General features: G+C 37.7%; 1 protein-coding gene across 2 annotated transcripts in view; it reads left to right on the top strand.

Annotated features, from left to right (window-relative positions):
* LOC106872857 (uncharacterized) overlaps positions 1-18,863 on the top strand; it is a 245,850-nt gene that overhangs the window by 59,328 nt on the left and 167,659 nt on the right. For both annotated transcript variants that reach the window (XM_089350847.1, XM_089350848.1), the window contains exons 2-5: positions 10,975-11,064; positions 11,407-11,634; positions 13,922-14,106; positions 15,398-15,536. In XM_089350847.1, coding sequence (XP_089206973.1) covers positions 10,998-11,064; positions 11,407-11,634; positions 13,922-14,106; positions 15,398-15,536 — 619 coding nt within the window. In that variant the 5' untranslated portion in view covers positions 10,975-10,997. The remainder of the gene's footprint in view (positions 1-10,974; positions 11,065-11,406; positions 11,635-13,921; positions 14,107-15,397; positions 15,537-18,863) is intronic.

Below are 18,863 nucleotides of genomic sequence, written 5' to 3'. Positions count from 1 at the left end.
AACAAACAATTTACAAATTACTGGAATCCGTTGCTCTACTCATAGTGACATATAACAGGGTGTGTGTAAACATTGGAGTGGGTAAAAATACACCTAGACGATCTAAAGTCTAGCCCTCTACTCTGTTTGCTGTGAATGCGCGAGTGGTATCTTAAAGGTTGCAAAAAATCAAATTAAGACTTCTCACTGTTCTATGCGAATAATGCCCGGATGTTCTGGTACCATGGGTTATTTTGACTGACAAAATTGAGATGTAAACAGCAACCACTTCGATTAGCCGTTTCGAATCCTGCTCGAGACTGACAGACGTCAATAATCACTAAATAATCACACACACTATATACTGACACGCACGTTTTCCATTTTATTTTCGCTATTAACTGTCTTCGCGACCCCCTTCGTATCTACGATGGGGCCACGAAATATATGACGAAAATCCAGAGCTACTCGTGGTCGGTGAACTTTTAATAAAAATGCGAATGTGGTTTAACAATTCAAAAATCGATATCCACGAAATAATCATACTTTCTGATTTTTAATGCAACAAGTCTTCCTGACGACTGTCTTAGTAATCCCGACAAATATCGTAACCATTGTTCCAGCCGTCTGGCCGTGAAGAGGGAACAGACAAAGAGACGGACAGATTGACAGACAGACGAACATAACGCCCATTATAGTAAGATAGGAAATCTGCCCATCTGTGGTGGGAAATAAAGGGATAGTATTGCAAATCTAAACCCTTTAAATCCACGAACTATACGGGGGCTGGAAATCCGAAATTTTAACAAAAAAAAAAGGTGATTTATTAATACAAAACTCAATATCCACTAGATAATCATACTTTATCACATTTTTTTCGCTAAAAAGCATTCTTGACTACCTATCTCCTTCGTAATCCCGAAAAACAGTGATCATTGAGCCAGCCGTTTGACCGTGGAGAGGGAACAGACAGACGGACAGACAAACGGACATAACGCCCATTATAGTAAGATTACAAACATTTCAGTGGTGTTTATATTTCATATCAAAGTTTGCTGTAGCGTAAGACTTAAAATGTAAGTTGTAACATATCATTTGATAGTATTCAACTCGTTGGGTTGTTAGAATGGACAGTGCATCGTGATATTTACTTGTGACATACCTTTTAATGGTATGTACTTTATCCCATTAAGGGTGGCAAGTTGACAGAATCGTTAGCAAACGGGCAGAAGAATGCTTAGCGGCATTTTGACTGTCTTTACGTTTTGAGTTCAAATCCCTCTGTAGTCGACTTTGCCTTACATCCTTTCGGAGTCGATAAAATAAGTACGAGTTGAGAGCTGGAGTCGATATAATCGACTTTCTTCCTTCCCCGAACTTGATGACCTTGTGCTAAAATTTGAAACCAATATATACTTTATCCCTAATATCAATTATCAGACTGAGATAAGTACTAAGTGTGATGTTATCGACTAAACCCTTCCCCTAAAATTGCTAGCCTTATGCCAAAATTTGAAACCATTGTCCCCTTTGACAAGAATGGAACGATTGCTCTTCCGCTTTCTACGGAGAGGACATCTTCCATTGGTCAGATGGCCCATTTGTAGTCAGCATCTGAAGGACTGGATAAGCAGTGGCGAATGATATGTAGACATTCACTCGGACTACATACCCAAAGTTCTTTTGACTATGAACAAGTGTGGTCGCTGTTTGTTTGATTCGCTTATCTGCAGCTCGTCTCTTTGACAGAACTGCGGTCTTGGATCAAGTGTAGACCAAGAGACGGCATCTGACATCTTGACTGCTGTAAGGTGATCACATTCCTCTGCAAGCCGAACAATGCAGTCGGTGAATGTTCCATCATGGCATTCTATAGAAGAGGATTCGTGGTAGGCAAAATCGACGACATTCTCCGGGAATCTTTTAGCGTCGATGAAATCAACTGGCGGGTGTTATCCGGACTTTCGGGCCGGGGCCTGTGACTAATTTCCAGAAATCCTTAGATTAGCGGAGCTTTTACTGAGTGGAGCATTGTTGATTTAGCATAAATCTCTACAGACATGGTACTGTAGCAATCGATAAGTACTTCGTTGCAATTTATTTTATCGATTACGGGAAGATGAAATATACAATATGAATCTTGAATCTGTAACTAAATATCATATCAAAAATAAATGCAGCACTAGAAATTTTGGTGGAGGGAAACAATCAGTTATACAAATTCCAGCTGCACCCGTCTGAAATACTCACAGATCGACGAAACTATCCTGTACACTCGCGTAGTACTCGAGGAATGCTGACTTGTAGAGTTGCGTCAAGCAGCTACAATCGTGCATCGGAAGGATACAGTTAAAGGCCGATTCTATCGTGAAGATCGCCTGCTGCCTTCCTTTGGCTGGTAATGGCAAACAATTTTCTATCTGGTGTCTATGGTGGAAGTGGTTGCTTGGTGGATGTGAGTAAAAGGAGTGAATACAGACCCTTTCATTTTCAGTCATGCAGTTATCGACTTTTTCAAGTTCTACTTGGAAATAAACATCAGAGTGAAGAGTGAAATGATGTTCCCAGTTAATTTGTAGGAAAGGTAGGTGAATGTAGTAGAAACTTCCCTAGTGAATGGACCTGCTCTAAGAATGCGCCTCTTTTGCTGAAAAGTACGGAAGAGAGAAGAGCAGTTGCCATGGTAATGCTAGTAACGTGACTTGGGATTAATGAAGTTCTTTGATGGATCCCGGGTGCTGTTTTTCTTCTATAGGAGAATTTTGTCTTTATAATTCTCTTGTTAATTACTATTATTCTTAGTCTTTATACGATTTTTGTACACAAATCCCAATTGTCTCTCTTTTTGCATTGTCTTAAATGCTTCTTGCGGTCTTTTTGGATATTATAGGAATTATTATTATTATTATTATTATTATTATTATTATTATTATTGTTATTATTATTATTATCATCATCATCATCATCATCATCATCATTATCATCATCATCATCATCATTATCATCAGCAGCAGCATCATTTACCATCGTTATTATCATCATTATTATTATTGTCACTTATTTTTAATTTCCATGTTTGTTACAATCACTTGCCGAGACACGCCTAGCGTGAGAAGGATAAGAGAGCTTACAGCATAACTGAAAGTTGGGGAGGGGAAGTAGCAGGGGTAGTGTAGCGAAATATCATCGTGTAATACAACACAGAGATTTAAATGGATAGGGTTTTTCTAAGGATGTGGGTAGTACTTGTCAGTACAATCTTTTGGATATCTCAGAGACGTGGTTCTCCTGGGATGTTATCTAGATGTTTCTGGCATCTGTTTCTTATCATACCTAGGGCACCTACAATAACAGGAACGGTTGTTACTTTAGGATGTCTCATCATAAGTATTTCAATTTTCAGGTCCTTCCGTTTATATAACTTGTCAAGTTCCTTTACAGATGTATTTTTATTTGTGGGAACACTTACATCTATTAATCTACAAGTATTTTCTTCCCTGTCTTCAATAATTACGTCTGGTCGGTTAGCCTGGATCGTTCTGTCGATGTTGACTGGAAATTCCCAGAGGATAGGGACATTTTTACCTTCAACGACTGGCTCTGGATGATGTTCATACCAGTAAGCAGGAGTGTTAATTTGGTAATGTTTACATATTGTCCAATGTAAATACTGTCCTACCCTAACGTGGCGATTTTTGTATTCGTTTGTTGCCAAAACAGGACATCCATAAAAGTGATGGTCTATTGTTTCGCCAATATTATTATAAGTATTATTTCGTCTATCTTTATGTTCTGAGTTCAAATTCCGCCGAGTTCGACTTTACCTTTCGAGGCGGATAAATTAAGGACCAGTTGCGTACTAGGGTCGATCTAATCAATCCCCCCCTCTTCCCCAAAATTTCGGGCCTTGTGCCTACAGTAGAAAAGAATATAATAATTATAATTATCATTATTATTATTATTATTATTATTATTATTATTATTATTATTATTATTATTATTATTATTATTATTATTATTATTATTATTATCATCATCATCATCATCATCATCATCATCATCATCATTCTGAATGACACTCGGATAGTTCTTAATTACCGGTTATTCTTTACTTGAAAGCAGGCAATAACAAATCACCAAAGGTTTCAAGTAGTACCTTTTCCTGTGTCTCAAAGAGATGATACTCTCCTTAAAATGCAAGCTGTACCCAGCAATGCTGTCTTCTGGATCACTTCGAGCCTGACAGCATCTCCAGTATTCTTAATAAGTTTTTCAAAGCCCTTGAAAATTGCTCCTAATGCTCCAATTACCACCGGTATCACCATCACTTTCCTTATGCCCCATAACTTTCCTATCTCGTCCCGCAGTGGCCGGTATTTCTCACACTTTTCTGTTTCATTATTATCATTATTATTATTATTATTATTATTATTATTATTATTATTATTATTATTATTATTACTATTATTATTATTATTATTATTATTACTATTCCTTAGTAACACAGTGTAGGTAAAAATGCATCGGAGTCTTTAGTCATCTGTCAAATCACAAGGATCTCAGACAGATAATACTTTCCTTAAGAAGTGCGCTGTGCCCAAATAAGGCTGCTTTTTGCAAGACACCAATCTTGCATAGTTGCCTTAAGAAGTTTTGTAGTTTCAATGGGATTGAGCTTAACGCTCCATTCACCACACTACCCTCTCGCATTCCATATAGTCTTGCCATTTCCACTTTCACTTCGGAGTACTTGGTGATTTTTTCAACCTCCTTACTCAAAACATTCATGTCATATGGTATGGCAACATCAATAATCTGACAGTATTTATTTCTCTTATTCAATCTGACAAAATCCGGCGGACGGTGTTCGATTATACGATCCGTCTGAAAATCATAGTCCCAGAGTGTCGTTACTTTTCCATCAACCTGCATAACTTTACTTGGTACCAGTTCTCTGTTACTTCATATTGTTATTTACGCCATAGGAGCCAAGGAGATACACACACACTTTATCGTGGCGGCGTTTGTATTCTTTTTGTGCAAGGCTCTCACATCCACTTACCAGGTGGGTCACATTTTCCAAACTCTTTCCACAGTCTTCATTTCTGGGTGTCAGAAGTTTTATAGATGTTATACTTCACTGAATTGGTAACGAGAGCCTGGTCTTGTGTAGCAATGATCAGGCTTTCGGTGGTATGCTTCAAATCACGTCGCTCAAACCATGCCCACAATGCTGTATTATCATTAACATCTTGTGCATTCCTTTCAAACTATCCATGCATTCTCATTTCAAGAAGGTCTTCTTTTCTCTTTTCCTCAGCTCTTTGGTTACACTCCTCTTTGCCCATCATTTCATCTACATTTACACCCATATCTTTCGCGGCATATTGCAGCAGGTCTTCGTCACTATTTATCAAATACTTGGCAAGCGTTCTCCTTTCGCTCCTTATACAATGGTCTATACTAATTAGTCCTCTTCCACCATTCTTTCTTATCATATACAGTCTGTTTACGTTTGCTTTAGGGTGTAGCGCCCCATGCAGCGTCATCAACTTTCTCGTCCTTCTATCCAGTGTTGATATTTCCTCCTTAGTCCATTTGAAGAATGCCGCACTATATCTGACCACCGCAACTACCCATATATTCATTGCGTAATCAAATTTTTGGCATTTAGGTTGGATCTCAACACAATCTTCACTCTTTTTTATACGCCTCACTGACCTAGACTTTCAATTTTCTATAGAATGTCATCAGCTCCAAAATCAATAAATATCTATACCCACTACCGTCGGGTTCACCCATGGTCTCTCCCTGATAAGGCTGCCTTCTTCCCTCTTTTCATATTAAGTACTGAGCATTTGATAAACCCAAATTCTATACCGATGTCCCTATCACACTTCTGGACTGTTTTGGTTAAGGAATCTATCTGTTTTTCAGATTTCCCAAACAATTTCAGGTCATCCATAAACAGAAGATGGTTCAATGATGGGTTTTTCTTACCACATCGGTAACCCATCTTATCTTTCCTAAGTGTCATTGTTGTGGGTATTAGTGCAATTGCAAAAACGTAACGGAGAAAACGAATCACCTTGGAAGATTCCCCTTTTAATATTTTCACAGTCATTCTCTAGAACAATACTTTAATATTTTCACAGTCATTCTCTAGAACAATACACAGACAATATTTTTCTTAGGATATAAGCAGTCCCATGAGCACTATTTTTTTAACTTCTTCCATTTTTGGATTTCCTGATATCTGACACAAGTAGCATACAGCCCCTTTTGCGATCATTCCTAGGGCAACTATGACGACAAGTATTACTCTTTTACTCTTTTACTTGTTTCAGTCATTTGACTGTGGCCATGCTGGAGCACCGCCTTTAGTCGAAGAAATCGACCCCAGGACTTATTCTTTGTAAGCCTAGTACTTATTCTATCGGTCTCTTTTACCGAACCGCTAAGTTACGGGGACGTAAATACAACAGCATCGGTCGTCAAGCGATGTTGGGGACAAACATAGACACACAAACATGCACACACACACACACACACACACACACACACACACACACACACACACACACATATATATATATATATATATATATATATATATATATATATATATATACATATACGACGGGCTTCTTTCAGTTTCCCTCTACCAAATCCACTCACAAGGCTTTGGTCGGCCCGAGGCTATAGTAGAAGACACTTGCCCAAGGCACCACGCAGTGGGACTGAACCCAGAAGCATGTGGTTGGTAAGCAAGCTACTTACCACATAGCCACTCCTGCACCTCTTGTTATAGTCTTGATACTCCACATTTTACCAATTTCGACTACTGCTGCGTGGGCAAAATTATTTGGGTGGGAGGTGATGGCACCCTTCCCGCGCATGTGGGAAAATTTTTGCGGCATCTATTTTTTTATTTTTTTAGTTCATACACGGTCTTTAAGGATGACTTGCGAATGTATAACGTCCAAGCCTTCCCCCAAAACAATGTTAGTTTATTTCACTTCACAGCCTTCCTCTCGTTATCTCTCTCTCTCTCTCTCTCTCTCTCTCTCTCTCTCTCTCTCTCTCTATCTCTCTCTCCCCCTCTCTCTCTCTCTCCCTCTCTCTCTCTCTCTCTCTCTCTCTCTCTCTCTCTCTCTCTCTCTTGCTCTCAGACGGCGTGCAAGAACCCAGAATGTTAGTTGAATTCTTCACTCTTCGAAGAAATTCATCTTGTCAAACTCTTCAATAGATTAATTAATTATTCAGGACACAGGCACACACCAATTTCTTCGTATTCCGAGGTTTGTCTCGAATCTACTTTAACTGAGAATCGTATTTTTGTATACCTTGTGCACGACTGGACCCTCAAACCTTCAGATTTGCAATAGGTTGAACTGGTCTGATGTGGTATTTTGTAGCTGCCATAGTTTGTTCCACGCAAAACTGCTTCATAATTGAAATCGTTTTGCAACTTCAAGCCACGAGGTCATACGATCTGATTGAAAGGACAGTTAAATGAAATATTTCTCAAATCACATCTTAATATCTTAAAAAACAATATAAAAATACATTTCTAAATAACTCTGAAAAGAAAGAGGGTTATGATTAGATTGCGCTTAATCACAGATATGATCTGCTTCATCATCTTTCCCCTATATTTAAATAATATAAGAAAGCTCTTGTTTTTATCCATAAATCGAAATAACAGTAAAATGTCCACATGGTTTCTCGCATCTTTTTAAAATCATTAATATCTATGCTTGCGGGATCTTATATGGTATATATTAGTATTTGACTCTCTAATGAGATGAACACCGGAAAATGCAGGAAACTTTTAATATACATCGTCAGAGGCCCAGATTCAGTTTCCGTTTTGATTCGGGTTTAATTCATTTCTGTTTTGATTCAGTCTGATAAATGTATGGCCTTCACCCAATCACACTGCTGTTGCTGCTGCTGCTGCTACTACTACTACTACTACTACTACTACTACTACTACTACTACTACTACTACTACTACTACCTATTGGGTCATGGTCGTTACCACCACTACTGCTATGGAAACTGCGCTAAGGAATTCTAAACCAAGCAAAAAATCAATCCGACACTTAAACGAAACACTCCTCTTGCTTATAAAAGAAAATATCTGTCATATTCAAAGAAATCAAGACAATTATTTTCAGTAGGCGGTGGAAGAGGAAAGGGAAGAGATAGTTGAACGAGTGTAGATGTTAGCGATAACATAAACAAATAAATAGCTATGATCATTTTTTTTAATCGCTCAGTCATTGTTGGCGTCACTTGATACACAAGCAGCCAAAAATACAACTAGTCCATTGGCTAAAGTGTCGCGCTATGAGTAAAACTTCTGCTTATACATTTGAGGGAATTCAGGATATGGTCAACAGGTTTTCTGCGACAGCTAATGCATTTGGGCTGACCATCACCATCAATAAAACTGAAATCTTATTTCAACCAAAGCCTGGGAGAGAACATACTCAAGGTACAAATGGAATGATTGAAAATAAGCGACTCAAATGGGTCAGGTCATTTGAATAGCTTGAAAGTACAGTTAACTTTAAGAGTACGAAATTAATGTTAGAATATCTAATGCTTCAAGTGCTTTAGGAAAACTTTCTCATCGCTTGTGGAATGAACACGGTTTCAGTCTGAAAACTAAAATAAGTGTATCTAAATCTCTTACTTTGAGCACAATTTTTTGTATGGAGCAGAAGCATGGACTCCCTACTACAGAAATATAAAGAAACTTGAAACCTTTCACATGTGCTCTCTGCACAATATTTGCAACATAAAATGACAAGCTATCAAATGTCAAAATCTTTAAAAAGTGTGATATCTCAGTTATCAAAAGCATGCTGCTGAGAATTCAATGCAGACAGGTAGGACATATTCCTAAAATTCTTTTGTATGGCCAACAAGTAGAGGAATACCACAGTAAAGGAAAACCACCAAATTTTAGAAGTAAGGATAAGTTGAAGCAATCACTAAAACCTCTACAGCTTAAGTTGACATTTTGGGAAAGTTATTGCCTAGATCGGTATGCATGGCGTAAAATGTGTCATGATGCATCAAAACAATTTAAGTTGGAGAAACAGAACAATAAAAGAGAATTATGACCTGCAATCAACAGACACATGTGTCTAATCCCAGGCAAAATAAAACTCATTAGTGCCCCCTTTGTGACTTCACAGCAAAATCCATACTTGGACTCTGATTACATTTATGCATCCATCGCAAATAGATGCAGATTCTTTTATTTTTAAACTTTTTAATATCCTTTCCTTCAAACAACCATACGTGACCATCATCATCGTCATCATTATTGCGGGCTTACACAGCACAACCAAAGGCAGTTCGGAGTACGTTGTAATATGTGTAGTATTTTGCTTTCTTGTGTGTGTGTGTTGTGTGTGTATTCGCACGCGTGTACGTGTGTGTATGCGCGCGCGCGTGCGTAATGTATTGATATTACTCTACCCAATAAGCAGCCCTAATTTTTTTTAAGTTAATTTCTTTATGTTATATACATATATATAGGACACCCATGGTTCCGGGTTCATCTCCACTGCGTGGGACATTATAGCCCCAGGATAGCCAAAGCATTGTAAGTAAATTCAGAAGAGGGAAACTGAAAGGAGATTGTCGTATATATTCTCAGCCGGTGTGAGAATGTGCGTGCATGCGTGTACGTGAGTGTATGTGTATGTGTGTGTGTGTGTGTGTGTGTCTGTCTGTCTGTCTGTCTGTGTCTGTGTGTCTATGCCTCTGTGTGTGCGTGTGTGCGCGCGCACGTGTTGACGTGTGTATGTCGCTTGACAATCGGTGTTACCTTGTTTATGTCCCCATAACCTAGCAGTTATACGAAAAGAAACCAATAGAATAAGTACCAGGTTTTAAAATACGTACTGGAGGTGACTTGTTTAGCTAAACCCTTCAAGGTGGTGCTCCAGTGTGACCGCAATACAATGACTGGAACAAGTAAAAAAAAAAGAAAGAAAAAATACGTATGACATCTGAGATTTTTGTTTTTATCTACAATGTTTTTAAATTTCATAAATTTCTATTGAGATTACTTGTGCTATCCTTTTATCAGATCTTTGCATCTGTGCAGTTTCTCCATTTCTTTTAGAGACAAATTAATGTCTGTTTGCGATTGATACTTCGCTCGGAAACAAACTTCCTCTCCTGGTTGTTTTTGACAACAGTATCCAGTCAATTAACTTTGATTTCCCTGAAGTGTGGATTTGTCCCGTTATTCCTTCTCTAGAACTTTTACTGATGGTTGTCTTATACCAATTCGTTTCTCTTTGTGTATCATAACATTATTATAAAGTCTAATGAATTTGAGTCCCACTTTGTCATGCCTCTAGATGTAACCTTTCTTGGCTAAAACTGAGCAAGAAAGATAACGATTTTAATTGGAAATTTTTTCCAGCTTCTGCATGCTCAGCGGTTACTTTGCGAAGTCTAATTCATTACATGCATGAACATGTTAGTTTTTTATAGTTAATCTTTGATCCTGTGCCACAACAATACATACAGCATGTGTGTGTGTGTGTATTTATATATGCGCACACACACATATATACATATATATATATATATATATATATATATTTTCAGAATGTGTGTGTGTGTATGTGCCTGCGTGTGTGTGTGTATGTGCCTGCGTGTGTGTGTGTGTGTGTATGTGCCTGCATGTGTGTGTGTGTGTGTATGTGCCTGCGTGTGTATGTGCGTGCCGCGTGTGTGTGTGTATCTATCTATATATAAATACATAAGTGTGTATGTACCTATGTACGTTTTAAAGTAAATACTGCTACTATTTCTACCAGGTTGAGAGACCATGCTGAAGACACCTATTTTGCTTGTTGTGAATGTGGTACGTACCAATGTGTATTCATGTATGTATATATGTATGAGAGGCATTTTTCGAACGGGCCATAACGATTGTTTTCTATTTTCTACTTTCAGGTTAATGAAAAAATATTAGGAATATGGAGGGACCATCTTTTACATTGATAATTTTACTGGCTACCCTACGTTTTACTTCATCATCTTCAGGTAAACTTACTCAAAAATATAAAGTTAATATTTAACGTGTTTATTTATGAAGAAGTGATAATATATCTACCCACTTCACGGAAGACTATTTTTCAAACTGAGCAACGTGTTTAATTTTCTGGCGAGGAACCTTTTCATTTTATGGAGCATTAACAAACATCAATATTAACTGATTTCGCAATTGAATCATATTCACACAGCCCTATATTCATCCTTTCAAGACTTTATTTTTGCTTTAACTTTATATTATATCATAGTTTATATAGTGTTTTATGAAGTTTTGGTTGTATTTATTTGTTTTATTTTTCCTTATGTAACATAAAATATTTTGTGTATTTTCAGTTTCTTTTGAACAACATGGTTGTGAATCACTCTTTACTACCGTCATAACAAATTCATCTGTTCTGGTAACATTCTACAATATCCCATTAAATTTAAGTTTCCAAAAACAAGTGTCAGATTTTCCAGTAGTTTATTCTACTCCGGCAGACACGATAAATAATGTAACAGAAATAAAATGGGAAGTAAGTTACCAGTCAACCATCCAAAATTTTACAGCGCCAGTTCCAGGTATGAAAAACGTTTATAACAGTTTTGCATTTTTTTTTTAAATTTAAATATGTCCCTTCTTTAGCATTTTCGAAATGGTGTAGAAATTTAAAAAAGAAAGTCTAGATTGATTAACTTAATTATTTTAGCAAAGTGAAAATGTAGTGAGTGGATGTTAAACTATGCCGGATACATGTCCAAATCGAATCTGTACCCTGACAATATTCCATCCACGAAATAATAAACTTTATCTCGATAAAATGTAAAATTAGAAGGCTGCATGATGAGATATCTTTCCACAAATAAGCACTTGATTTATCGACCCCGAAAGGATCAAAACAAAGTTGGCATTTGAACTTAATATGTAAAAACGAATAAAATATCACGAAGGATAATGTGCTAACAATTCTGTCATTTCGCCACCTAGAATTATGGCATATCATTTACATAACCATTAAATGCCATGTAAAGACACTGTGCAGTTTGGTGATAAGACATACAGTATATAGTTTTTGTATGGTGTTCATTTTGAAGTGGTGGATAACTGGCAAAGTATGGAAATGAAACATTTTATTTCTCTGGGACTATTATTTCTATTGAATCACATAGTTACCAGAATATTCTATGAAAAGTTTCTTTCGCCAAGCGCATATTTTACTCATATCCATTAACTGCATTACATACAGTTATAATCCTCGGGGAATAATTGAGTCATAGCTTTCACTACAACCAAATTACTTCCTTGAGAAGAAGACAAAGTGCTAAACACTTTAAACTGTAAAGGACATCTTGAACAAGCCAACATCTCCAAATCGCGGAAGTTGTAGGAGTATAATTTCAAACTACACACACACATACATACGCACATGCATACATACAAGTGGAGTGTTTATATATATATATGTATGTGTATATATATGTATGTATGTATGTATGTATGTATGTATGTATGTATGTATATTAAGGAATACCTCAATAATTTTCAAGCCGATCACATGGAAACATTAGGGTCCCTTTCCATTTTGGATAAAAGCACGAAACAGACGCAGGAGTGGCTGTGTGATAAGAAGCTTGCTTTCCAGCTACATGAGAAGTGATATTGATCATGGACCCTAGTCAGGTGTCTTATACTATAGCCGCGGGCCGACCAAAGCTTTGTGAGTGGATTTAGTAGGCGAAAACTGAAAGAAGCCCGTCGTGTGTGTGTGTGTGTGTGTGTGTGTGTGTGTGTGTGTGTGTGTGTGTGTGTGTGTGTGTGTGTGTGTGTGCGTGCGTGCGTGCATGTGTGTGTGTGTGTGTGTGTGTTTGTGTGTCTGTGTTTGTCCCCTGGACTGGGATCGATGTCATCGATTTATGCCCTACTACGAAGTTGCTGGTCTGTGCCAAAATTTGAAAGCCATATTTTTAGCTATGAAGGCGGCGAGCTGGCAGAATCGTTAGCATACCGGGTGAAATGCTTAGCGGCATTTGGTTTTTCGCTACGGTCTGAGTTGAAATTCTACCGAGGCTCACTTTACCTTTCATTCTTTCGATGTCAATAAAATAAGTGCTGGTTGAACACTGGACTGGGATTGATGTAATTAATTTATTCCCTCCCACAAAGTTACTGGTCTATGCCAAAATTTGAAACCAATATCATCATTGTTAAGTTGGCGAGCTGACAGAATCGTTAACATGCAGGGCGAAGTGCTTTACGCTATTTCCTCCGTCTATGCGATTTGAGTCCAAATTGCACTGGGGTTGGCTTTGCTTTTCATCCTTTCGTGGTAGATTATATAAGTACTAGTTAAACACTGAGATCGATTTAATCGACTTACCCCTCTCTCTCCCCCTCCCCCCGAAACTGTTGACCTTGTGCTAAAATTTGAAACCAATAATTTTAGTTATGTGTTTGAACAATATTAAAATTTCGAATATTCCATTTTTTTCTCTTCGACCAATATGCGTTCGATCAATTTGTCCTTTGGTCAGTTAGTTTTTCTACAAATGTGTTTTTGTTTGAATATGTCTTCTGTCTAATTTCTTTCCGAACGATGAGCTTTTGATTTTCTCCTCGAACATAGAACTAATAAGTGTAATTCAGCATTTGATGTATTTAAGTGTGTGTGTGTGTGTGTGTGTGTGTGTGTGTGTGTGTGTGTGTGTGTGTGTGTGTGTGTGAGTAGGTATGCATGTGTGTGTGTATAGTGTGTATCTGCATGTTTGTTTGTAAGAACTTAAACATAGAAATTAAGATTCTGGTTCATAAATCATTAAAACAATATGAATTTTGAATAGGTTTTTGTTGTTATATCTTATTTTTCAACAGCAACGTGTTGTGTGGGACATACTACTCCCAGAAGTATCAACTGCGTAGATGTAAATATCACATGCTCATCCAGTCAATGTTCTTTAGCAAAACCATGGAATGTATACACAGATTTCTACAAAATGAATTGCAAAAACTGTGTTTGTACGTATTGTTACAAAGGTGGACCTGCACTGCATCAGTTGGTATGTAGATTTTGTTTTTGAGACGATAACGAAAGAGTGAATGGGTTAGTGAAGAAAGTAAGAAAGAAAGAAAGAAAGAAATAGACTAAGAAAAGTCAAAGTACTGGAAGAAAAGAGAAAAAGATTAAGAAAGATCATATGAGAGAGAAACAGTGTAATGTGAAAAAATTTCACATAATTCTGTAAAAAGTATACGAGTTCCGCTTCTTAAGATTCTTTTCCATATGGATGTGTTATTCAAATTCAAAACATTTTATTCAAATTCAGAAAATATTAATCAATAACTGCTTCGTAATCTAGAGTTCCTTCTATGCAATTTATGAATTTATATTTTTACCAATAACCATTATCACATTTAACTACGTTACTGAATCTTTAGTGGAAAAACTGGAAATTTTAGGTTAAGAAAAATATCTAACATGTAGTCTGTTAATATAACTTGTAAGTTAAAAATAAGACTATGCAAGTTTAAAATTGCAAATATAACACTTTACTGTTATTATTGTAGTTGTCTAAATTTCAGAAATAAAGGTTTATTTTTGCTTGTTAGAAACTAGCTTCTTTATAGAACGATTTCAGAGGATATAAATGAAAGGATCAAACATTCACTTATATTTCGTATATATATAGGCGCAGGAGTGGCTGCGTGGTAAGTAGCTTGTTTACTAACCACATGGTTCCAGGTTCAGTCCCACTGCATGGCACCTTGGGCAAGTGTCTTCTACTATAGCCTCGGGCCGACCAAAGCCTTGTGAGTGAATTTGGTAGACGGAAACTGAAAGAAACCCGTCATATATATGTATATATAGGTTCAAAAAAAGACAAAAAAACAACAAAGTGAGGACGTGATACGGATAGTGTTATTAGACGCTCGGGAAAGGAAAGAGAGAGAGTATGTATGTGTGTGTGTTTGTGCGTCTGTGTTTGTCCCCCTAGCATTGCTTGACAACCGATGCTGGTGTGTTTACGTCCCCGTAACTTAGCGGTCCGGAAAAAGAGACCGATAGAAATAAGTACTAGGCTTACAAAGAATAAGTCCTGGGGTCGATATGCTCGACCAAAGGCGGTGCTCCAGCATGGCCGCAGTCAAATGACTGAAACAAGTAAAAGAGTAAAAGAGTAAAAGAGTAAAGAGTAATCATATGCGTGCGTGTGTGCGCGTGTGTGTGCGCGCGCGCGCGTGCCTGTTCGTGCGAGCACGGGCGCGCGCGCGAGCGAGTACACGTTTGTAAGAGTTCGCAATTGTTTCTTATTTATTTATTTTCTGCGTTTCTTATTTATTTTTTTAAAGTTCCAGGTCAGCTTAAAGCAACAAGATTTTGTTACGACTGAACAGTTTTCAAAGCTCATTAAAGCTCAAGCTGCAACTCAAGCTATTCCCGCCGATTTCAAAACATTAGCACTAGGGATTCTTCCAAGTTATATTGTTCGTAAGTAAAAACAAAAGCAGACAAGAATGTTTTTGATTTCTTTGATATATTTAGGTTTGAAGAATTTAATGATTTAGTTTTCAAACCAAATTCATTGACCATATGTGTAAATATCTGCTTTATTCAACCTGCTGGGAAAGCGGCTAATTCTCCTTATATTGTAATCCTATCATCTTCAGAAAATAAAATGAGTTATTCAGTAATGTAATTAAGAACAAGGCAGCCCTAGCTAGAACTCGTTCGCTCAGAGATTTGCTCAATCAGCAACTCGAGCGTTCAAATTCATTCCATTGCAATTTATAGTCTATGTCTTTTGCAATGAAATTGATATATTGCTTCGTTCTTCATAAAGGCAGCTCACATCTTATTTATGCCTTTCTATTCAAGCTACATGTGTAATTTTTGATGCTTTGAAACGATTGTAGGTCATCACTCGCTCGAGAACACATCAAACTTTACCTTACTAAAACACCTCCATTCAGAAAAGGTTAAGTAACTAAAAAGAACGTCAAATAATTTTCCATTGCATATTTCCTAAATAAATGTGCAATTAGAATATACACGATTGGGCCACTTGGTTTAATCAAATACTGCTAAGCGAAAAGTTGTATTCTAACAGAGGCACACACACACATGTACACAGATACATACATATGCAAATATGTTGGCAACTAAATTCCCGCTGTTTTTTAATTAAAATTTTTTTAAAAGGTTTAATAAAAAATAACAACTAATTAATCAATAATGTATTCACCCTTGTTGCTTATAACTTCTTCCCACCGTTCAACAAGATCTTCAATACTTCGTTGGTAGAAATCACCCGATGTCGATTCGAAAAATTGATCCAACTAAGCTCTCAATTCTGCATCAGTATTGAACGAAACTCCGCGCAGAGCATTTGAAAGAGATCGAAAGAGGTGGAAATCCGTTGGTGCCAAATCAGGAGAGTACAGCGAGTGTGGCAGCACTTCCCAGCTATGAGTTTGAATGGCTTCTTTTGTCATATTGGTGATATGAGGGCGGGCGTTGTCGTGCAGCAGAAGAATTCATGCTGCCCTTAGGTCTTTTCTCTTGAATAGCCGTGTTGAGTCGTTCCATCTGTTGAACACAGAGTTCCACGTTGACCGTTTGGTTCCGTTCAAGCAATTCAAATGGGTAATCCCTTCCCAGTCCCACCATACGCATAACATCATTTTACGCAGATGAAGATCTTGTTTCGCGCGCGGTGTTGCTTGTTTACCGGGACTAAGTCATTCCTTACGCTGCTTCATATTGATGTACAGGCACCATTTTTTGTCGCCAGTAACGATTCGGTAAAGAAATTGTTGCTTGTGTCCATGAGTTGAGTGGTGACGAGCAAGCAAACCAGCGGAGATTGTAGCTCGTTGATTTTTGTTGTTGTCACTTAAAGCATGCAGAACCCATGCTCCATACTTCTGAACCTTCCTATAGAAGTGTGGGAGTATTCCGTTTTCTCTACCATTTCCCTTGTCGTTTGACGAGAATTTTCGTGCAAAAGTTGGTTTAATCGCTCTTCATCGAACTCAACTGGACGGCCAGAACGAGGTGCGTCTTTGAGGTCAAAATTTCCGCTTTTGAACTTGGCATACCAATCACGAACGGTTCTTTGAGCTCTCGCACCCTCTCCATACACCGTACAATTGTCGGGAGTAGCTTCTGTGGCCTTAGAACCTTGATTAAAAGCAAAAAGGAGGTATCGAAAATGCTCGTTTTTCTTAACTTGACTTTCCATTTTAATGATCTGAAAATAAACAAAACTTAACTAAAATTAACAAGAAAAAAAAAAGCAAAATAGATTCCAAAATGATTCAAAAATAGAATTCTCGAAAAAAATCGATTCCAAAATTTAAAAACGCAATAAATTCCAAAATTTAAAAAACAAACGGCGGGAACTTAGTTGCCAACCTAATTTATATATATAACTTTGATAACTTTGATAGGTTTCGGCCAGAATAGGCCCAGGCCATGTCTAACTCAATAGCACCATCTGGTGAAGTTTTTTAGTCATATATGGGACACCATGGCCCACTCTAGCAAAGAGTTATTATTGTTGAAGATATATCCGGGTGTAGGAGGTTGGTCCGAGATTTTTTGAAGAAATTTGTCCAGTGAACATTTGAATTTTATGGGATCCGTTTCCGTTTTGATCTATTTTGGTATGGTATTAAAGACAGCTGGATTGGTTGAGGTAAAGTAATTGTGACGTATGTTGCTATGTGTACCGAGTTCGATTTTTGTAGTGGGCGGATAGCACGGGGACCAAGTCATAGATGGATTTTAAAAGTGATGCCAACATCATTTCATGTAGCGCTCCCGGCGGCATTGGAGAGTACAGATTGAGTTTTTTTTTAGTCGACACCAATAATCAATGCCTCTCATACTGTCTATCTTTCTTGTTATGGACCGCTGTAGTGCTTCTGCTTTCATAATGAGTTGCTTCGTATGGGGGGGGGTACCACACTGGGCAAAAATGGAGTAGAGAAGGACGATAGTGTAGGCATCTCTAGACCAGAAAGTTCTCAGAATCAAGGAGCACATCTTGCGGGCCAAGACAACCTTGCTGTTTACGTGGGAACTCCAGCTTAGATTTTTATCAACGATTACTCCAACATCTCTGGTGTTGTTGGATGACATTAGGGAGTCGCCTGAGGGAAGAGCATATCATAGTTTCAGAGTTGCCTCTTTCCCAAAGTGGATCAAATCAAACTTATCTTCATTTAAAAGCATATTGTTTTTTTCAGCCCATTGGACAATAGCACACAGATCTGACTGAAGGCATGTTCGGTCTCTTATGCCGTTTAGGGCTTTCTGGAGTTTAGAATCATCTGCAAAGATTTTCAATGTAGAATGTTTGATGACATCTACTAAGTCGTTGATGTAAATAATGAAGAGGAGTGGGCCCAACAAAGTACCTTGTGGGACACTACTACAGACTTTGGCTGAGCTTGATCGTATACCCTCAAACACATGTTGGGTGCTGTTTGTCAGGAAACACTTTATCCACTGCCGCAGCTTTCCACGGACTCCAATGTTGGACAGTTTCTTCAGCAGGATTTTGTGGTCTACTCTGTCAAATGCCTTGCTGAAATCAACCTAGCTGGTTAACGATGTACAGCTACATCCGATAAATGATTAAAGTTTAATTATCCTGATGGTTATTTACGACATATCTGTATATCATAACATCGAGGTTTGACTGGCATGCGGTGACCGGACGCTCTCCACTGATGATTTCCAGTTGACTGAAATAACATGATATGAGAATCACAACGGCGATGACGGACGAATCTCGTCTGCTGCGATCTA

The sequence above is a fragment of the Octopus bimaculoides genome, chromosome 4 (genome assembly GCF_046866305.1).
Source record: "Octopus bimaculoides isolate indiv1 chromosome 4, ASM4686630v1, whole genome shotgun sequence".
Classification (NCBI taxonomy): domain Eukaryota; kingdom Metazoa; phylum Mollusca; class Cephalopoda; order Octopoda; family Octopodidae; genus Octopus; species Octopus bimaculoides.
This window is presented reverse-complemented; position numbering and strand designations above follow the sequence as displayed.